The 23,511-nt window shown below is 37.7% G+C and overlaps 2 protein-coding genes across 6 annotated transcripts in view; one reads left to right on the top strand and one right to left on the bottom strand.

The window, feature by feature from the left end:
- The window catches only part of fndc3a (fibronectin type III domain containing 3A), a 64,371-nt gene extending 62,388 nt beyond the window's left edge, over positions 1 to 1,983 (bottom strand). The window contains exon 1 of one of the 4 annotated variants that reach the window (XM_033976976.2): positions 1,539 to 1,983. The gene's annotated coding sequence lies outside the window, so the exon portion shown is untranslated. Of the gene's footprint in view, positions 1 to 302; positions 427 to 731; positions 764 to 1,538 lie in introns of those variants that run through there. The other 3 variants (XM_055226055.1, XM_033976975.2, XM_033976974.2) reach the window with 3 other exon arrangements.
- Positions 1,984 to 3,063: 1,080 nt separating this feature from the next.
- Positions 3,064 to 22,292, top strand: rcbtb2 (regulator of chromosome condensation (RCC1) and BTB (POZ) domain containing protein 2). Of its 2 annotated transcripts, none has more exons than XM_033976979.2 (12): positions 3,064 to 3,281; positions 3,680 to 3,814; positions 4,888 to 5,038; positions 6,847 to 7,013; positions 9,715 to 9,873; positions 11,943 to 12,050; positions 12,126 to 12,268; positions 12,643 to 12,833; positions 15,153 to 15,279; positions 17,428 to 17,567; positions 18,396 to 18,526; positions 19,480 to 22,292. In XM_033976979.2, the coding sequence occupies exons 2-12, from the start codon at positions 3,689 to 3,691 to the stop codon at positions 19,618 to 19,620; spliced, it is 1,584 nt and encodes a 527-aa protein (XP_033832870.1). In that variant the 5' UTR covers positions 3,064 to 3,281; positions 3,680 to 3,688; the 3' UTR covers positions 19,621 to 22,292. The 2 variants fall into 2 exon arrangements, with proteins under 2 accessions (XP_033832870.1, XP_055082032.1); XM_055226057.1 differs by having other exon boundaries at positions 3,133 to 3,320; positions 19,480 to 19,769.
- The last annotated feature ends 1,219 nt before the right edge of the window (positions 22,293 to 23,511 follow it).

The raw sequence follows: 23,511 nt of genomic DNA, 5'->3' as shown, positions 1-23,511 counted from the left end.
TTAATTACTTGCTAGGATATATTAAAGTTCAAGTAACAGGTCAGATCTGTGGAGAGAGGACCCCGCTCACAGTAAAAAGGCATGTTTATATTTTAGAATTAATTGTACACACAAGATAATTTTAATTCTGTGTACAATTATAGGCAAAGCAACAACATCTACATGGAATCAAGCAGGTGGCAGACCTTCCACTAGAAAAGTTACAAACTGCACCTTTAATTACACCGGTGCATAGAAATTGCGGTTACCATCAAACAATATTTAAGTGGTAATAATAGTGCCTGTATTTCCACTTGGCTTACCTCTAGAAAGATGAGATGTGGCCTGGCTGTGCTACATATTTGCCTTTTGTTAAGAAAAGCAGCTGGTTTTCAGTAGTGGGAAAACACCCTTCTTTTCTGTTTCACTTATCTTTCTGGCACGTTCCTTGTTATGCAACGAGGGCAGAGAACATTTCAAAGGTGAACGAACTTTTAACTGTTAACCGTCGATAAGGGTTTAAAACTGTAACATTAATAGCACTTAAAGTAGTAGGGTTGTCAAATGTATTGAAAATCAGATACTAATCAATACTTAAACTAGTATCGAAACCAGACACTCATTTAGGCAAGTATCGATACTAAAAAAGTCACATTCACAGGACAGAAATGAACCTTTACTCAATAGCTCATAAATTAACCTACTGGTTCTATTTAAGACAATACCAATCCATTGCATTGAAGACACTTTACCTTTCCTGGCCACCTGTTGCCTTGTCCACTAGCACACTCATTCTTCTTTGCAAAATTCACCAACTTGAAACTTATCTGATTTGCTTTCAAACAGCTGTAACAAAATGATTCAAAACCCTCACACTAGTCAGTCAGCCAGTACATAGTAAGACGTGTCACTCTCAACTAGCAGATGCTGGGCTACAGATAAACGCAGAATGATTTCCTGAAATGAGAAAATAGACTAAAACCACACAGTATGGGTTAATAGTTTCATGAATAGAATTCTATCAAAATTCAAGTCTATTCTAACTACCATGTCCAGAAAATAGACATTAATAGATACTATGTAACTTGCAATCTTAGTATGAGTGGGGTCACCTTTCCACCCGTCAGAATGGTAACTTGGCCAGGGGACATCATTTTTTTGTCCCCATGGAGATGGGTAAGTTTAATGCCATACTGTGAAACATTACATGCACAATAACATCTTTACGGAGACAAGCAGGTGACAGACCCTCCACTAGAAATGTTACATACTGCATTGCCATTTAAGATTATATATATTTATAAGTTAAGTTCTAATTTGTCATTTTCTATTTTTATACTGATAACTTTTGACAATATACAATTTTCATCTAAAGGTCTATGGGCCCAACCTAATATTGACACAGTGCAGTAGCTACAGGTGTGACTACAGCTACACCGCATCGTACCCAGACCTAAGATTATTACATAAGGCTAAAAACAACCGCAACTCATTCAACCCATTCAGTAGCATTGCCAATCCTCAATATACGTGTGCATAGTGTGTTATTAAATACTCACTGGCGTCGCTTACAGTGAACCCTGATGGGACAGTAGCAGCAGCAGCTCTGTTGACACACGGAGAGCAGAGAGGGGGGGGGACGGTACACAGATCTTCTCTCAATGGCACGTCCACAAGATCCGACTAGCTACTTTCTGCACCTTCGCTCACGGAAAACTCGCTAGCTACCCAAATACGCGCAGGAGAAGGCAAAATGTGGCATGCTAGCGGTGGTTAGCTCCCAAATGCTACCTAGCTAAAAAGATAGCAAGATGTAGATGTGCTTTCTCTGCTACTGCACCGATCACGCAGGTTATAACTACATTTAAAGCTGAGTAAACAGGATCGTGATCACATACAAAGGTTGCGATTGGCAGCCCGGGTTTAATTCTGCAGAAACTTTTCCTTCAGCTCTGCTCCTTCTTGTGTAAAATGCAGGAATTTCGCCATCGCGTACAGAGCCATATGCGCATGCGTAGTACAGCTAATTATGACGAGGGCCAAATTCTTGCGTAAGAAATAACCATTCAGAATAAATGTGCGTGGTCATATTATTGGTAGTGTATATTTTTAGCGTTGGTTACAGTCACAGACAGCACCAGTAACTTGCCCGTGTCTGCAAATACAATAAATTACTTGGACACTATGAATGACGTGGAACACTGATTTGCCAGATTTTGTTTCTTCCTCTTATTTCTAAATCTAGTCCAGTCCATATTCTTTCAAGGGATTCAGAGTGATGAAAATCTAGTTTCCATACCAATTAACAATTCAAAATAAGCTATTATATCTTTTGAAATGGTAAAAGCCCTAAAATGTCTTCTATAAACTGTTGAGTTGAGTGGGAGCTGGGGAACCTTATTATTATTCTTTATGTATTTAATTCAAATAAAACATATTGCTTTCTAATCCAACAACAAGACTGCAGCTAACAAACATAACCAGAGACAGTATACAGAAGTCTATGACCATAACTAATAAATAAATAACACACTTAAGCTTCCGCATTGAAATTCAGTTCATTGATTTCTACAATAAGCTTGCGTAATAGCGCCATCTTCTGTTAAAATCCAGTACTGAAGTCTCTAGAGCGTCATTAAAGCTGCTTCATCACAATACATAAAACAATGTAAAATGTTTGGTAATAGTTATAAAATGAAGTAAGCATTAGAACACATTAAGCTATTTTTAAATATCCTTTTGATTTATGTCAACTTTAGAGTAGTGTGGTGCGTCAATCATTTTGCTGTTTATTAGGAAGGGAAACAGATATAAGTAAAATGTTATCGGTGTAAATTCTTGTATAGAATTTGTTAAATGTACCTCACAAATAACAACATAATACATTTAAGTAACAAATTAAGAATTATACTAGGACAATTTATTCTGTAAAATATTTGATAAGACTAAAATAATTCCTACCTCCTTTAAAAACAACTATTCTTACTTGTTATAAAATTACACTCCCAAAAATGTGGGTAATTTCTAAATAGAATGTCTAAATTGTTATTTTTATATTGTATCGATAACATTTCCTACGCCTGTGAACGCACCACCGATTTACAGGAAGTCAGTGTAATGTTTTTCAAATGCTGCAGCCTTTAGCGACAAAAGCTAACTGTTTTACTCCTGTCTTCTTCTTTACTGCTTTGACCTGTCGGAATGAACATGTCTCCAACTTAAATTCTCTTAAAATATGTTTCAAGTCCCGTCGTTGTGTCTGCAAAAAATAAGGATCAAAGCTTAGCTAAAAGGAAAGCAAGGTAATGCATCTCCAACAGTCCTGACGCTACAGTAGTTAGGTTCGTTAGCTTAATGTTGTTATAACTTATATTTATCGCTTTATTAAAAATACAACATACAGTTTAATTTCATTGTGCATCGTTAGTAGTTGCCATAACTTGCATGGGTATTAGAAACCCATCTGTACATTAGATGGATGTCATGCTTTGATCTATCTTCTAGCTTTATCCTGTAAACATTTATTATTCCTTAAGTAGAAATGAGAAATACATACCGTTTGCAAGGTGTGATTGTATGCAATAACAAGATGGCCATTTACCTATTATATTTTCTTTAGAAATATTGCACCCATTTTGTTTAATTTAGTTGCAATGTTTTATGTGCAATTAAACTCATATTTTGTATCTTTTTTTTCTAGTGTTGTAGTATGCTGGACGTGGGCAAGTGGCCAGTCTTTGCACTCCTTCCACCAGAGGAACTGCAGCTTATCCGTCAAGCTTGTGTCTTTGGCAGCGCAGCAAACGAAGCCATCTATGTAACTGTCAATGACGAGGTAACACTTTGACATTTGGGATTATTTCAATGTTCATTCTTCTAAGTGATAAGATTGGCATTATATACTTTGGCAAAATGGGTAGAATGACTGCAGTGCTCAAAATAGCCGGTCAATAATGGGTACACTCCCAAGCACACCAGGATAAGCAGATAGAATGTAGCTATCTTTAGACATATGGGCCTAATACCTAAGCAAGCACTGTTTACATCCTGTTCAAAAGGTGTATCGCATGTCTAATCTCTCTTATTGGGTTAACATTTGTGGTCAAAGCATGAACAAATACTGGAGCAAGATTATAAGTGTGCTTACATTCAGGAGGTAATCTATGACAAAGCATTACAGCTACTCCATAGAAAAAAATCCCTTGTCATTCTCACTGAAATCCAACAATAAAGAGCTGAATTAAATGGGTTATAGGCAGCCACTGGACTTGAACCTCAAGTAAAATGTTCCTCCAAAGTATATATTGAACCATTTAATTTGGTTAAAAATAATGCAAAATTGTAGAGGACTAACATAGTATAGTAAATAGGATGTGTCCATTTTACATCATAATACCTATAGTTAACAATTGAGCTGGAAAATGGGTCAGAGATCTGTAGTTGTATTTGCTGTGTAGCTGTGAGATTGCAGATTCTTTAACTTTTTATGGTTAATGTCATTATCTCTGTACTTACTGGGCCTATCCACATGAAACCAAGATGGGCACAAAGTTCAATGTCTTCTCTGTCAGTATAAATTAACAAAAGTGAAATTGTGTTTACACAATAGCCTCAGAAAGCCTTGGGCATTATTCAACCCCAAATATGTGATTGTTTCAGGTGAAAGAATTATATTTTAAAGCCATAAGATTGATGTTTGTGGAGCCAGTCCCAAACAAATAATTTGTGGATTTTCTGTTTGGATATTTCTTTAAAAAAAAACAGTTCACTTTGAAAATTGATTATTTTTTGTTATGTGTTAGTACAAATGCATTGAATATCCCACAGAATTACATGAATGAACCAATATATTTCCAATAATAGTTACCATTCTTACATAAACAATGCTATTCTGTGTCTTGTTTGTAGGTGTTTGCGCTGGGCACCAACTGTAGTGGCTGTTTAGGACTCGGAGACCTTCAAAGCACCATTGAGCCGCGAAGGATTGATGTTTTATGCGCAAAGAAGATTGTGTCTCTGAGTTACGGAACAGGGCCACATGTGGTTATTGCCACAGCAGGTATCCAGGACTCTTTTATCTATGCACAAGGGAGGTTTTTCTCAACAGACCTCAAAATCATATTATAGCATTGGACAAGACGTCTGTGCTCTGTGTTTGTGATTATGTAAGCTTTGTGGATGAAGTCAGTTATATCATGAATCTCCTAGAGTAGATTTCAATACTAAGGAATAGACTCAATAGTCAATACAGATTTTGATACCACAATGATAGTTAAAAAAAACACTCTTTCTTTAGACAATAGAATATGATTTTCAACATTAAATAAGAGTACTTTTTTACTCTTTTATATTACAATGTGGTCTTATATCTGTGTAATCCCTCAGTGGTCCAGGTAGGTTCCATAGTGGTCCATGGGCGTATACTAGTCTATTTGGTCCTATACTTTTTTCTGATGCAGCTCAAGATCATTCTAAAGGTATTCAGGAAAGGTTCATTTCTGTCCTGTGAATGAGTACTTAGTTTCAATACTAGTTTTAGTATTTAGTTTTAGTATCAGATTTTCAATACTTTTCATAACCCTAGTCAGAAAAAAATGTGTTGCTTGTTTATAGAAAAGACATTTATTTATACAGTACATTTGAGATATTCATCCTATGAATATGATTAAAATGGGGGTATTACATAAATTATTATAAATGAAAATGGTTAATATCAGAAGAGCATGTGCAATATCGATATATATGTATCAATTGCTTGTATTGCAAAATCGCAACTTGTTGACGTACCCTGTGATTTTCAGCCCTAATTTTGAAAGAGGATGTGTTTATAATCATGGATGTAGTGTTGTCTGTGAGAGAACCTAGGAGGTTAGATGCGGACAGATCTGATGACTCATAAAAGGAAGAAAATCTAGATCTTTTTTATGTAACTGTTTTAGGGTTGCGCCGGCTTTTTCTGTTCCGATACCAATGTCGATACTTTGGCTTTAAGTATCTGTGAATACCCTAACTGATACTAGGGCAGAGATTGAAAGTATAATTTATTTCCTTTAAACACAAACACCATATGGTAAAAAATGATCCAAAGGTTTTTTGTAACTGATCATTTAAAATAAATCTTTGTAGATTATAACATGTTTTGGGCCAACATTGGCCAGTAAATTGTCTTATTACACCAATTTTTAATCCAAAATGAGATATCAGCTAAATTGATAGCTTGGAAGCCAATATCTTATCCACCATATTTTTCAGTGTTGGCAGAGATATCTGATATCAGTATTGTATTCCCTACACTGTTCCTCTTATAAACTTAAAACAGTAATGATTTATTCATGTAGCCTGAGAACTCTGTCCAAAAAAAATTTTCTTTGAAGATGGTGGTTGTTTGTAGATCACTAAAGAAAGGGCATCTTTTATTCCACAAGAAGCACATTTTTCCTAAAAGTCATGGAGCAAAATATAAAATGTTATTTAGTGCGTGACCTTGGGTATTTCTAGATATTTTCAGAATATTTATTATTCAATGAATGTAATAGAAGCCCCAGTCTCCAAATGATTCAAATCCAAATTATATTTCCTGTAAAAAGTTGTTTTTAGAAAATAGTTATACTGTTAATATTGTATAAATCTCATAGATCATTTATAAAAAAAAAAATAAAAAAAACACCCACATACACACACTTCTATCTATAATAGAAACTGTGAATCTGCAAAAGTTAACAGTCTTGTTTGCCTATGACTTAAATCCTCCTATCACCTGTGATATGGCACTAAAGCAGGTAATATAAATCTTAGAAAGCACCTGCTGTACTTCTGCTCTGTATTAAATATTAACCTTTTAGCTGATGTTTGCTCGTTGCTTTTCAGATGGCGAAGTGTTTGCTTGGGGACATAATGGTTACAGCCAACTGGGCAATGGGACCACCAACCACGGCCTGACGCCTGCCCTCGTGTCCACCAACCTGCTCAGCAAGAGGGTCACAGAGGTGGCCTGTGGGTCCCACCACACCATCGCTCTCACTACAGATGGAGAGGTGGGTCATCTATTAGTTTTCTACATGATTTTATCATAGTCCTGTTACAAAACAAGGTCCCAAACATGCAGTCTGTGAAGAAGACGGTGCAAGACAGTAACCAAAGACAATTATAAGACAATAAGTATTAAATGCACTGTCATTTGGCACTGTCACACATATTTTTTACGGTCTTAAAAATGTTTAAAACAAACACCAGTGACCAAGTTAATTTTAACAGTTTGCAGTGGTCCAAAGATATATATATATATATATATATATATATATATATATATATATATATATATATATATATATATATATATATATATATATATATATATATATATATATATATATATATAAATTACACACACACACAATCATATCATGCATACCATCACTGACACCACCACTCAAATACATGGGGAAAAAAATCACAGCTGCTATCTTCTCAATTCACTTAAAGCTACATATAGCTATAGGCTATAGCAGAAATATCCATCCATCCATCCATCCATTTTCTTCCACTTATCCGGGGCCAGGTCACGGGGGCAGCAGTCTAAGCAGGGACTCCCAGACATCCCTCACCCCGGACACGTCCTCCAGCTCCTCCGGTGGGACCCCAAGGCATTCCCAGGCCAGCCGAGAGACATAGTCCCTCCAGCGTGTCCTGGGTCTTCCCCGGGGCCTCCTCCCGGTGGGACATGCCCAGAACACCTCCCTAGGGAGGCGTCCAGGAGGCATCCTGAGCAGATGCCCGAGCCACCTCAACTGGTTCCTCTCAACGTGTAGGAGCAGCGGCTCTACTCCGAGCTCCTCCCGTGTGACCGCGCTCCTCACCCTATCCCTAAGGGATAGGGTGAGGAGGGATCCCCTGGCCACTCTGCGGAGGAAGCCCATTTCAGCCGCTTGTATCCGCGACCTTGTCCTTTCGGTCATTACCCAGAGCTCATGACCATAGGTGAGGGTAGGAACGTAGATTGACCGGTAAATCGAGAGCTTCGCCTTTGGGCTCAGCTCCTTCTTCACCACAACAGACCGTTACAGCGACCGCATCACTGCAGACGCTGCACCGATCCGCCTGTCAATCTCCCGCTCCATCCTTCCCTCACTCGTGAACAAGACCCCGAGATACTTGAACTCCTCCACTTGGGGCAGAGACTCACTACCCACCCGGAGAGAGCAAACCACCTTTTTCCGGTCGAGAACCATGGCCTCGGATTTGGAGGAGCTGATTCTCATCCCAGCTGCTTCACACTCGGCTGCAAACCGCCCCAGTGCCTGTTCAGGTCCTGGCTCAAAGAAGCCATCAGGAGACAACATCATCTGCAAACAGCAGAGATGAAATCCTGTGGTTCCCAAACCAGACCCCCTCCGGCCCCTGGCTGCGCCTAGAAATTTTGTCCATAAATATAATGAACAGAACCGGTGACAAAGGGCAGCCCTGGCGGAGTCCAACATGCACCGGGAACTGGTCTGACTTACTGCCGGCAATGCGAACACAGCTCCTGCTCCAGTCATACAGGGACCGGACAGCCCTTAGCAAAGAGCCCCGGACCCCATACTCCCAGAGCACCCCCCAAAGGACACCACGAGGGACACGGTCGAATGCCTTCTCCAGAGCCACAAAACACATGTGGACTGGTTGGGCATACTCCCATGAGCCCTCAAGGACCCGATGGAGAGTATAGAGCTGGTCCAGTGTTCCACGACCAGGACGAAAACCACACTGCTCCTCCTGAATCCGAGGTTCGACTATCGGTCGGATTCTCCTCTCCAGTACCCTGGAATAGACCTTACCGGGAAGGCTGAGGAGTGTGATTCCCCTGTAATTGGAACACACCCTCCGGTCCCCCTTCTTATACAGAGGGACCACCACCCCGGTCTGCCATTCCACAGGTACTGTCCCCGACCGCCACGCGATGTTGCAGAGACGTGTCAGCCAAGACAGCCCCACAGCATCCAGAGACTTGAGGTACTCAGGACGGATCTCGTCCACCTCCGGAGCCTTGCCACCGAGGAGCTTGCCAACCACCTCAGTGACTTCAGCCAGGGTGATGGACGAGTCCGCCTCTGGGTCCCCAGTTTCTGCTTCCTCCTCGGAAGACATGACAGTGGGATTGAGGAGATCCTCAAATATTCCTTCCACCGCCCGACGACATCCCCAGTCGAGGTCAGCAGCTCTCCACCCGCACTGTAAACAGTGTTGGTGAAGCACTGCTTCCCCCTCCTGAGGCGTCGGATGGTTTGCCAGAATCTCTTTGAGGCCGTCCGATAGTCCTCCTCCATGGCCTCCCCGAACTCCTCCCAACCACGAGTTTTTGCCTCTGTGACTGCCCGAGCCGCGGCACGCTTGGCCCGCCTGTACTCATCAGCTGCCTCAGGAGTCCCACGAGCCAACAAGGCTCGGTAGGACTCCTTCTTCAGCTTGACGGCATCCCTTACTTCCGGTGTCCACCACCGGGTTTGGGGATTGCCGCCGCGACAAGCACCACAGACCTTACGACCACAGCTACGCTAGCAGAAATACTTTTTAAAAATATGTTCTATTACTATCAGATGTTTTACATTTACATTTTCATTACGATTTTTTTCGAGACAACTAGAACTTAGATTTGACCCAATAAAATATTTTATTTTTACTACCCTGCACAATAACAGAGCATGTCCTGCATATACTGTATTAACATAATCTAATGTAATATTGTTGTGTCTTAAGGTCTTCGCTTGGGGATACAACAACTCGGGTCAGGTGGGTTCAGGCTCCACGGCCAACCAGCCCACCCCTCGCAGAGTGAGCAGCTGTCTGCAGAACAAGGTGGTGGTGAACATCGCCTGTGGACAGCTCTGCTCCATGGCCGTGCTGGACAATGGGGAGGTAATGTGTGACAGTTCTTGGAGATGTGTAACACCACTGCATCATGGGAGGTCAGGAGGGTTGGAGTCTGGATGCTGGACTGTGGCTCAATGTGTTTCTCACTTTTAGGGCTGAATAATTTTGGTAAAATATCTAATTGCAATTTTTCCGCCAAACACTGCAGTTGCAATTAGATTTGCGATTTATGTTTTAGGATACTCTTCAAATTTCAAATTTTTTTTAAACACGTCCAGGAGAACTGACGAAAAGATAATGAAATAGGCCTATGAGAAACTAATACAAGAATCCAATATATTTGAGAACATGTTTGTACAGGGTTAGCTGTTTTTAATACAGAATAAAATGGGATATTTAGCTGTTTGTGGAGGAAATTATGGTACTTCAAAAATGGCAGCCTTTGCGATTTGCAATTTGTCCATTCAAATTGTGATGGTGATAGTGAGACCTATAGTCCAGTGAGGTTCATCTGGTCTTCCGTCAGTTTGATGTTTGTGTGACAGTTTGGACTCGTCGCATAAACATCATGTGACCACTCTGAGGAACGCGAGTGAGCAGTTCAAACTGTCAGGTATGAGAACAAACTAAACCTTGGTCTGGAAAAAGAATCTATTAATATATCTCACATACCTAATCACTTTCAGTTTTCTTTTTCCCACTCATTTTAAAGCTTAAATGAGAACAAATATGTGAAATGTAGATTGAGTGCACTGGATGTGTTCATTAATCTGCTCAAAATAAATAAATGAATAAAATTAAATAATAAATAAAATAAACTTGCTACGTAACCATTTTTATTCTAAGTTGGTGGAACTGTTTGGTAAATTAGATTATTGACATTTTTGACAGTATTAATATCCAGCAGTATTAAAGGAGCTATACTGTTTTTCGTGTTTTAAAGACAATAAAAATCTAGTAGTAATTTACTCTGTTTGCAGCGGTCTAAACATTCCTCACTTTCCTAAAGCTTTCCTAGCATCTTCATTATTCATAGCAATTAATAATGTTAACGGTAATTTGCATGACAACTGTACTTTTTCTAGTTCAGAGTTAAAAGCACTTCATAATTAGATGAAAGTTTTATACATAAGACCCGATGGATTCTGGATATTTTGATTGTCAAGGTGGTTATGCTATTACATTGTATTTTCTTGAGCATTGCAACAGCTCAGACTAATTCTTAATGCCTTGCAATATGTCAGTAAGTCTAATGAAGGCTGATTCAGGCTGTTAAGAGTGCTGCGAGAATTACCTGCTTTTTCTTGATTTTGAAAAATATCTGGAAAGAGGCATAAGCAAATCTATGCAAATTACTCATGTTTGGATTTGCTGTTTGCACCTTGCACTTTGAACAACTCCTGTGTTCAAACAGCACTTGATCTTTGTCTCTGTGAAGAGGAAGGATTTTCACTACATCTGTTACTGCTTTACATAACAGTACTATTTTAAAGTGGCACAAAATACCATATCAGCAACTAAACTGTGTATTTGGTGTTTTAATAGCATTGGTTACTGCTCCTTGTGCTTTTGGGTAATTTTAGTGCAAACTAGGTAAATTTGCAGCTTTGTAGTAAAACATTTATTTAAAAAAAAAAAAAAAAGGGTCCTGGCTCCAGTGGCCACTGCAATTTCAAGTGTTTGGCGACATGACTGCCCTAATTACAGCCAAGTGTTTCTGATTATAAACACCAGACTGTAGGGGTGGAGTTTAAAGTGCTAGATCAATCACACTGGTCTTAATACCTTCTTCTCTCACTCTCTTTTTTTTTAAGTCCTCCAGGTTCTACCCAGTTTATTACAGCTCTAATTTCAATGTTTTTGTGGGCAGGATATGTATCTAGTCCCACTTTAAATACCAGAAAGTCTAACAGTCCTTGTCAAATGCCAAATTTAGAGAAATGCACATGCCTAGGAAGCAGTTTACACACCTGGAACTTATGGAGGAAGGCCTAAACAAGTCTTTTCAAACAATAATTAAATGTATATAAATTGTTCTTATACCAAAGTAAACAATTGCTATACTTATGAATAGTACATTTACTGCAACACTTTTTTCTACTGCTGTGTTGTAGATTTATGGCTGGGGCTACAACTGCAATGGACAGCTCGGTTTGGGAAACAATGGCAACCAGCAGACCCCCTGTCGGATCGCAGCTCTTCAGGGTGTCAGCATTGTCCAGGTAAGTCTTCAGACCCTGCGTGTGTGGACACTGGTATATAAATATATATCCTCTGTATGACTGTTTCATCCATAGGTGGCTTGCGGATATGCACACACACTGGCCCTTACAGACGAGGGGCTAGTCTACGCCTGGGGAGCCAACTCCTATGGACAGCTAGGGACAGGCAACAAGAGCAACCAAGCTCTACCCACTCTCATAAACACGGACAAGGAGAGGTGGGTCTCGCATTTGGGGATCCATTTGTACCCCAGAAGTACACAAAACATAAGCTTCTAAACTAAATAAACACAGATTTGATGTGTTTTATGTTTATGGTATTCAATTAGTTAAGTTTTTTTGTGTTTGGGCGTTATGGCAGCATCATATATCTAAGAGCAAAGACTTACTCCGATGTCTTTTTGAACACTTTTTGGTCTTTTATTGTTGCTATTCCATTTGGTTTGTAGTTGTTTTTTGTCTACTTGCCTCAGGACAACTGGTGGAAACTGGTGGATATGTTTTAACTGTAACTTTTGGGGATGTTGACTGAAATGCATTTTTGACAGTTTTATTAAAAGTTCTTGAATTTATTTCAAATGTCGTTTGTCAGGATGGTGGAAGTAGCGGCGTGCCACACCAGCCACACGTCTGCAGCTAAGACCCAGAGTGGACAGGTGCTGATGTGGGGTCAGTGCCGCGGTCAGGCTGTGGCCAGTCCTCACCTCACCCACTTCAGCTCCACAGACGACGTGTTCGCCTGTTTCGCTACACCGGCCGTCACCTGGCATCTCCTTTCTGTCGGTAATATGCAACACACTAGAAAGACATCCAGCAGTTATATTTGTGGAGGGGCTTTTAATGGGGTACCTGGCTTACAATTATTATATGTTTTTATATCTTAGATTATTATTACTTTGAATTGAAAGTGCTCAGTTTAACAAAGTCATTTAGGTAACCAACATAAATAATTCAGGCATTAATATTTTTGCTCAATATATCATCCATTTTTAAAGCAAGACACTGATATAATGTTGTTTGGAAGGACAGATCAAAATTGGATAGCGTAGCTTTAAGAAGTCACAATGGGGTGACAGGTTATGAAAACTGTTGTGGTATGAAGCTGCTTTTGTGAGGAATTTTCACTTTCACCCAGTGGTCAAATGTATGGAAGGAATGTGTGTTATGGAATTTTCAGGGGCAGTTAAAGGAACAAACAGGATGCAAGCTTCCTTCTTTGTCATAGACTCATGAGAGCTGATCCATCGTATGTGAAGTCCTTCCCAATAGACAAATGAGAATGTCACAATATATATAGTTGTGAGAAGAACTATCATGGTTTAATAATTATTAACAATTATTGACCTTTTAAACAAGGAACTGCGTAATCATTCACATTGTTTAATAGATCCCCAAGTCTCTAGTGTGTGAGCAGCTTCATGAAATCAAAGTTTCTGAATGATATAGCATCTAATGTGACATCAGCCAGTTCATAAAAGCACTTTGACTTTTTGGATTAGATTATATTGAAATAAATTAACATTGCTTCTAGAGATGCTTGGGACGGGCTTTTTTCCATCCCGCGCGTCCCGCATTTCCGATGTATGGCCCAACCCAGCCCGCCCCACACAGCAGAATCTATTTATACAACCCGCCCCGATTCGCACCTGCAATCATTAAATACACTTTAAAAATACATCAATAAATGCAGCTTTATTTTAGAGAAAAACGTGCTTGAAAACAGACATAATAGGAGTGAATCTGTCAATGTGATGAACCAGCTGCAGTTTTCTTTCAAAACAAAATAATACCTCATCTTCCATCTCCAAATCACTTCTTTTTGCCTCCGTTTACTGTGGCAAATGGCTGTAACTGACTAATGTGGCGCACAAAGAGGGGCACTCAAGGGGGGACGCATCAGGTTATTGGTTAATTGCACCGGTTACATGCTTACATACACTTTATTATAAAATATAGGCCAATGTAGATGAATATTACTTAATTTAAAAATATTTTATTGGCTATAGTAATAATAGCCAATATATTTTTCTCCCCAACCTGACCCACAGGTCATCAGAAGTCAATCTCTCATCTCTAGTTGCTTCTAAAAGTGTCAGTGTTCTCATATTTATATTTTTACCTGAATATTATCGATGAACTGAATCATTTTGACATGCCTAATGATATACTTTATCACACCATTCATTTTATAATTATAAGATAATGTAGCAGTGCTTCTTGTCATTTCTATGTGTAGTCAAAGATCTGTACTAGGGCTGAACGATTCGGGAAAAACATCTGACAAACCTTGCAATTGCAATTAGAGTTGTGATTTATGTTTAATAATATAATTCTGTTAAATCTTCAGAAACACATGGCATCCAAAAGAACTGACAAAAACACAGAAATATGAACTAACAAACTCATACAAAAATCACATTTCAGAACATGTTTATGTAGTTTTAAACTGCATGGTTAGCACTTTTTTAGCAGAAAAGACTGCAAATGTTTAAAAAATTGCAGCCTTTGTGATTCATTTAAAGTACGATTTGGATTTGATTGGCTGCTGTTACAGGCCTCAAACTACGGCTACAAAATAAACTGCAAAGTTGTGCTACTAATAAGTTCTTGACACAAATGTTGTTTTCTGACTTCCCTCTGAATTTCGATTTTTCAGTCCCGTTATTGATGCAATACTTTTGTTTTGAGAATCTGCATACTGTGTATTGTATACAGTTTAACAGTACGTAGTTTTAAAATATATGTTTTAGGCTGCATGAATACTTTTTCTACAAAAATATATAGTAAATACATTTTAAATAGATGTATATTTATAGATGTAGCGACAGTAGCTCAGTTGGTTAACAAGTTGGTAGAGTGTTAGTCCACTGTTTTCATGTTTTGGTGGTTCAAATCTTGCTCTCAACATAAACATCCTTGGTAGAGGGGTCAGATCCACTGACCCACAGGTTGGCAGAGCAATTCCAGTTCCCACAGATGATTACTATTGTTCTTGTCCTTGAGCAAGACACTTAACGAACCTCACCTCCAGTGTGTGCGTACACATCATATCAAACCTTGTGTAAAACAGTCCTAACTAGTATCGTCATTTGTGTTTATAAGATGGCGATGACTACCTGACCGTTGCCCAGTCTCTGAAGAAGGAGTTTGACAGTCCAGAGATCTCAGACCTCAAGTTTCTAGTGGATGGGAAATGTATCCATGTCCACAAGGCTCTGTTGAAAATCAGGTGAGCGCAAAACCAAGACTCCACACACATGATGCTGAACAACATACATTTTTTTAATACGTCAATGAAGACAGGACCTAGATATTGCACTGTCCAATATGGACAGTGCAATATCTAAATTATACAGTTTTATTAGGTCCTTACTTCGCTTGAAATCGTTTTATCGGTTAATCATATCTCAGTCACACTTATTTATAGTAAGCAACTAACAGCTTCTTATCTACCAAATGCTTGGGCTATAAGCAACTTCTTTAGCTGAAATTTATTTTGAAAACACTTTTATGGCAAAAATTTGAATGTATTATCACTGTGGTATCAGAATCGGTATTGAGTATCAAGTCTGTTCCTTAGCATCAAAATCGAGTTTCAAATGTTAGTATCCCCTCATACTAATATGTGAGGGAATGAATATTATTTGTGGTGGTGACAACATAAAATTGAAAATAAACTCGGTGCAGCCTAGTTTACCGGTTCTGTATTTGTATTTTCCCCAAGCTGCTCATGTTGTCATAGAAATCTACACTGAGCAACAAAACACATGCAAACATTTTATTTGTTGTAAACTGTTGTGTCGACCCACTATAGCATATGTCTCCCGTGTTGCCGTATCCATGTTGTGGCGCCTATATTTAAGTACCATCTGTTGCGCGGGGCTTCCTGGTCTTTCCTGTTAATGTCACAGAGAAGCAAAAGCAGACATATTGTTTCCTCTTTTGTCTTTTTATAATCAGGCACACACACATTCAGTGCATTCCAGCCTGCACTCATTTGCACCATCAGTAGGAAGGAGCCAGACAGTCTACTACAGCACGCACTGCACACACATCACATGCAACTGACACCCTGAGATGAGAGGAAGGTCACTGTTCAACTTTGGCCACAGTAAGCACAGTTTGAAATAGTATTTGTAAAGATGCGCCAAAACAATAATAGAAATTTCATGTTCTTTATAATAAGGGCGGGAATTTTTCCTAACTATATTTTCTTTAATATTAGATGGTGTATAAGGTTTGTCTTACCAATTGAGCAGTACTGGTACTTGAGCCAGGAGTGTGGTAAAAGCAATCGTGGAAGAAGTACGCAATTTTGTTAAGTAAATGCAGACACAGAGGTAAAAAGTTACTCAAGTGAAAGTATCATGTGAAAAAATCTACTTAAGTATAAGTATTTAAGCACCCATTTAAAAATGTACTTTTAGAGTAAAAGTACATTTTTAAAAAAGTAAAAGTATTTCATGCAGATTTTGCTAAAGTGTTAAATGTAGTGATATTGACTAAAGATTAGACTTATTTTGGTCAACAGTAACAATACAAATCAGCTCTTAATTTTTTTTTATGAATTTTGTGTATTTATTTTTGTTTGCTCTAAGCTGAATCTTGAACTCAAAAACTTTAGTCAAGATGTTACCATGACACCAGTTATACTTGTATATTTTTATAAACAATTGTATGGAATATATTACAATTTGTAATATATACATTGTTGTGATATATTATATATTACAATTGTGGCCTCAGGTTCAACATTGGCCCATAATGCATCAGAAATACATTTACCTCAGTATCTTTGTGAGTAATTATAATGACAATATTCAGACAATACTAGGGCGATCCATCATTAATGTGTTAAAATAAACCTCTAAATGTCTTTGGTGAGGTTACAGTTTGGCACAGAACGTGAATACACCATCAATTTAACCACAAAAGTTCCAAAATATGACTTTATATGTTTCAAAGATTTTACATGCATGGTTTTGGTTAGTTTTTTATTACAGACAATATACGCAACACTTTGTATACCTCCAAAACGATCACTGCCATCATCTGTATATCTCCTTCACATAATCCCACGTGTAAGAATGTCGAGATTAATTGGCTTCACACATATTCAGGATTAAAAGTAGATTTCACATGTTATATTTTTGAGAATATTAGATGCAAAGATTGCTGGTGGACACTATCTTATTGAAGCAGAGTATCGTGATTAGGCCTACTTTAAAATCACTATTTTCTTTATAGCATGTTTTTCTAGCCTCAACCTGGAACATAATAATGAATATGACATTATGGAGCTAAACTGTGAACTGGCTGTGGTTAAAGGAAAAGTATACTTTTTTTTTTCTTACTTATCTCTCTTGTTTCCTGTCAGGTGTGAACATTTCCGTGCACTTTTGAATGAAATGGATGAAGACACCATCGAAGTCAACCAGTTCTCCTACCTGGTGTACCGAGCCTTCCTGGAGTACCTCTATACAGACACCATCAACCTGCCACCAGAGGATGCTATTGGTAGGACGAACTGCCAGACCTTTTGGAGAAATGAAACCGCATATGGTTTACATGTACTTTACTACTTGTACTTTGGTTTTATCCAGTGGTTTAAGGTAAATGATTATACTTGTATATTTTTATGGTAATGTATAAATTGCCGTTATATCAAATATTACAATTCTGGCCTCAGGTTCAACATTGGCCCCTAATGCCCCAAAAGATTGATTACCAGAACTTTATCAGCTTTGAACAAAACCAAAACATGGGGCGGCCAATTTCTGTACCTAAATATCTTTGTGAGTAATTATAATGACAATACTGAGACGATATTGGGACAATCCATCAGTAATGTGCTAAAATGTGCCTCTAAATGCCTTTGATGAGGTTACAGTTTGGCATAGATGGTGAATATACCATCAAATGAACCACAAAATTCCGAAATATGACCTTATACTTGTGTTTCAAAGATTTTACATGCATGGTTTTGGTTAGTTTTTTATTACAGACAATATAGTTAACACTTTGTATACCTCCAAAACAACAATTATTACTTCATTTGGTGGGACAGTTATATGTGGTAAATATTCATAATAGTTTCAAGTAGTTTGTGAAGAAAAAAAATCAAAATTACAAGAAGTACCTCTGAGTATTTAAAAAAAAAAACTCCTTCTATGTCTTACATAGAATTCCATCTGAAATTCCATCTAAAAAGAATTCCATCTAAAACGCAGAAACAATTTATCTGTGGAACATGGGTAACTTTCCTAGTGAAGGGTACGCTAACCTACTCAGGTAACAGAACTGAAATGACTTCAACCTTCAACCATTCTTGGTCCTTGTTCCCAGGGTTATTAGATTTGGCAACGTTCTACAGGGAGACGAGGCTGAAGAGGCTGTGCCAGGAGACCATCAAGAGGGGCATTTCAGAGGAGAATGCCATCACTCTGCTGTCTGCCGCGGTCAAGTATGAAGCCAAGGTAAGGCCCATGTTAAAAAGAAATGTGACAATAGGTAAGATATAGCGTTTATACAATGGAAATTTGTCCCACTGAAAAAACTGCGTGATGTAATTGAAGAGTATAGATCAGGAGCTTATCAGACACTAGCTCAGTAAAACTCACAATAGTAAAACAAAAATAGTCTTGAGAATTTGTAGTGGTACTTTAACACGAGACCACCGGACCTCAATTTCACCTTTATTAAGTAACACAAGATGCAAAATCAATATTGTAAGACTAGTCAGTGTTCTTGTTTGAAAAAAAAAAAGAAAACATAAGAATTTTTTGGAAATAAAAATACTTGTAGGCCAACTATACAACTGGTATATCTGAACACATATTTCTCTCTGTCAAATTCCATTTTAAGCACCTTTTTTTTTTTTGGGAGTGACATGGTTCAACAACTCTTACATAAAACAAATCACATTTCATCCCCACCTTGTATTTCTGCTATTACAGAGCAGTGTGTACTTTTACTCTATTTCTTTTTTTACCCCAACTTAAATGTGTTCATATTAATTTACAAAATATTTCTGAAACTTTATTAACCGTAAAGATACAAAAACAGTTAGCCACACTGTAAATACATTTTTGCACTAAAAATAATCTTAACATAGACATTCGTTACCACATTCTGTTTTTCCATGAGATTGTTACTATTTTTTAAGAGTCTATAGTAAAAAACAAATGGGAAATTTACTTTGGGAACCAATGATTGTTATTTTCAATTTAATTAGGAATGTACTGGGATCAGAACTATGTAGAAACAACCACCTTTCAGTATTCCATACAATTGTTTATCTGTCACGATTCACTATCAGAGTGTGAGAAGGGACTCAGTGGGTGGGGCTAATAGCTCAAACTTAAATGTTCTTCCCTCATGGTTCAAAAGCGCTTACAACACCTTTGACCAACATGCCTCTCTTTCCCAGGACCTGGAGGAGTTCTGCTTCAAGTTTTGCGTCAACCACCTTACAGCTGTCACTCAGACGCAAGCCTTCGCGGACATGGACCACGACCTGCTCAAGAACTTCATCAGCAAAGCCAGCCGTTACGGGGCCTTCAAGAACTGACCCACGGAGCACCCTGCCCCGACACTGTGAGGCTTCCACTTCCAGGGCGCACCACTCAACCCTACACCAAAGTAAACAGCGGCCCCATGGATACTTCAAAGCCCTCATGTTGGGGAGGTAAACACGAGAGTCAGAGGGGGGGGGGGGGGGGGGGGGGTTATCCTCTCTGCCCTGTGCCCTGGGTCCTGGCCCTGAAAGGAGCCCAAACACTCCTGATGCTTTGGCTCTAAACACTGGCTTTTATCACCAGAGGAGTCACAAGTGAGTGTTGAAAAGTGAAAGGCGCTGTACATGATTTTTACCATCTTAAAAATGTGGAAAACAGATCTAGTTAATTTTAACAGTCTGCAGAGGTTTAAAGTCATTCCTCACTTCTGAGCATCCTAATTATTCACCATGATTAGTTTTCACACTTTTCACAACTCTCAGAGGACAGAGCGGTGTTTTCCGTCACAGTAATGCTAACAACAACTAGCATGCTAACCACATACTTCCTCAGACAATAAAACACTTTATAATAAGATGCAGACAATACACAGCTGATTTATTGTGAGAGCTGCCTATACTGGGGGAAAGACGAAGTTTGCTTAAATACTTGGAAAAAATTGGGTACAAGAGGGAGTAGGAGAAACCCAAAGACTTAAATATTCTGTGCACGTAACGTCATAGTAATACAACAAAAAGTACTGTAAAATTTCCCATAATCTTTAAAAATGTACATCAGTATTAGTATGTGAAAATATAAAGTGCTGATTAAGCTGAATTAATAAAAAATAATTGGCATCAAAACACTGCCTATACATCATATATAGCTCTATTACCTGAATGTTGAAAATGGTCAGTCCTTTTGAATCGCTCGTACGCAAAGAATTGGACTTAATCAATATTAGTGGGAATTTGACTTGTAGCAATAATTAAGGATAAAATATCATAGAAATTATATGCAATAATATGTTTGTGCTAATGTATTTGCATATTATTTTCAAGTTTATATTATAGACAGATCTAATGATGCACGGGCTCCCTCTTTATCAAACTAATACCTTAAAAACATATACATTTGATGAAACAATAACTACATACAGTTGGGAAGATAAGATAGCTAAACATCAAGACTAACTGATATAAATGGTGGCAGATAAGGCCGTGAACTGAACCCTCATGTGCTGCTTTCTCATACAGCTTTTTAGCCTCTCCAGTAATCTCCACTGAAACAAAACTGTGAGTAGATGCACTTAGACTTTGAGCATTTATATCTTTTTAAAAAATATATAATTCATATTTTATTTTTGCTACTCTCGTATGCTTATTATAGTTGTTATATTTTGCCATTAACAATTACAATGCAATAAGTTAAAATGGTGTACGTTTGGGCCACAATTTATTTAATTTTGTTTCAGAAAAAGTTAAAAAATGTAACTATTTTTCAGTTTTAATTTTTGATTTTTCTAATTCCAGAATAATTATCTGTCGGTGAAGAACAAAAGCTAATGTGGATAGATCATTTTGAAAGAAAAAAACAATATATAAACACCAGTTAGAATTACCTCAAAATTACTCAAAACTAAATTCAAGCAAAAAATTCTAAATTAGAACAAATTCAAAAATACTGAAATCACAATAAATGTTAAAAATTGAAATCGTTTCACTTCTGTTTAAGTCAAGTCAAGCATTATTTCTATAGCACATAAAGATAACCCTAGTTAACTAAAGTGCTGAACAGGCCATAAAAGTACACTCACTATGTTTCTATATGCGGTGTAAAGTATTTGGTTTCTGTTTCTGGGTAGCACTGTGCAATGGCAGAATGGTACAAAGAAGTGTAGCTGGTCTGAGAGATAAGGACATCCTACTGTGTGTTTACCCTGCTCAGATTATCTCCGTCAGTGCTGTTCTCACACTTCAGCTAGGGTTAGTGATTCCAACAGTGTTTCCTTATGTTATGGCAATTTTCATGTTATCCTACTGTTTACATGTTTTATATCAATGTCTTTTTGTTGATCATTTTATGTGTCCATGTAATCCTCTAAGCACTGAGTGATAATGAAACTATGTAGGCCTTTGTGACTGCTAATAATTTGGTTAATTAGTAGGGCTGCACGATATTAAAACATTTTGCAATATGGCTGTGAAGAACTTGAACAGAAACAAAACCAGGACTAAATCAAAGCTAATTTTGGAATTAATTAGGAAAATCATTAATAAAATCAGTCTTATTAAAACATATTATTTTTTAAAAACAGTAAATTTTTATCACATGGAGAACCTTGGTGTTATTCAGATATATCAATTTACACGTCAATATCGTAGTATCGATTTTTACATCAGCCAGTATTGTGATATTGATACTTTTGCTATATATTGTGCAGCCCTAATAACTAGCCTTTGTTGATTGTCCCTGCCACAAAGCTCCTGGGATAGGCCACTCATTGTCATAAATAGATTAGAGTAGGTGTATGTTCAAAATGTTTTTGTTTTTTTTTTGTTAAAGTTACCTTTAACCAATTCTTGAAAAAAATTGGATGTTATTATGCTTTTATTTAAAAAGCCAATTAATGCATTTTTCTTTTTTTTCTAAAATACATATCTGTTGACTTTTGTATTGTACTTGCTTTGCCCTTATTCTGCAAGGGTCTAAATGATTAAAAGAGAGAATTAAAAAACGAGAGCCGCAGAGCGCTGTGTTTGTTCTGTTGGTATTAAACTGCATTTGACAGGTTTTCATGTTTTCTAATTATTACATTTGGGGGATGGTACTGTGAACAATATACAAATATATTACAGTATGTTCTGTTTCCCACGAGACGGTGTCATTTCTTACTCTCAGACAAAATGTAACATTATGTCTGAGAGTAAGAAATGACACCGTCTCGTGGTAAATGTTTATCATAGTGGAAGTTTGTGGAAAAGAAGTACAGAAGAAATGTCCAAAAATATAGGTCGTACTGAGTTCTAAAACAAAACCAAAAAACATCCAGGAAAAATTTATGCAGAAGGAAGGCATTTTTCTGGCAGCTTAAACCTTCATTGAATGTGTTTTTATTAATTTGTTTAGTCTAATCATAACTGTTGTATGATTTTGTTCATGTTTTGGTCCTTGTTTACATTATGGTTGCTAGGTAACAGTTATGGAATTATCTCTATGTAGGTCGTATCTGTGGCCCGGATGCATGTGTTTGTGTTTGAAGGCATTATTCTCAGTACAAAAGGATCCCTGTTCCACAGACCTGTTATGGTCATTCTCCAGGACTGAGGCTTTTACATTAACTTCACTATGTTTTCATACAAGAGCCAGAAATGTGGGCTCAAGTACAAAAATGGTCATGCTAGCAGAGTTAGCAGTGATTAGATCTGCTTTGAAGATTGTGAAGTTTAGAAATGCCAAAATGACATGATGGAAAGCACCTGGTATTACGCAATAACTAGTCTTCATATTGCAACATTCTACTAATACAACTGCAACTGCTGCTGGTATCAGTCAAGATGAACATGCTCTCTCAAATCTGCAGAGGCAGCACAAACTGTCACATTGCCAACACTTTTGCAATGCATATTTAAACATTGTAATACGCATAGTCATAACTACAGGGACATAGCAACAGACTGTGGAATGAAAGTCGTTTACAGATTCCAAAAATTGAGATCATATGCCAAGGTGGAGGCCAACGCAGTTTTTTCTATCGATAACATTAAAATTAAAATAGAAATAGCCACTCAAAAATCTAGATAAATAAATAATTGTAAGTAGACACAATGCAAGTTGTACTTTGCCATGAAATATCCAAAAGGTAAATTCACAAATGTTATTTAAAAGTTATTTCTATGAGTGATTAAACCCATGAACTCACAAAATTTCAATATTAATTTTATCCCATTTGTAAAAAATATTAT

This window comes from Periophthalmus magnuspinnatus, chromosome 13 (genome assembly GCF_009829125.3).
Source record: "Periophthalmus magnuspinnatus isolate fPerMag1 chromosome 13, fPerMag1.2.pri, whole genome shotgun sequence".
In the NCBI taxonomy this organism is placed as follows: Eukaryota; Metazoa; Chordata; class Actinopteri; order Gobiiformes; family Gobiidae; genus Periophthalmus; species Periophthalmus magnuspinnatus.
The sequence above is the reverse complement of the archived record's forward strand: the minus strand, read 5'-3'. Positions and strand labels throughout refer to the sequence as shown.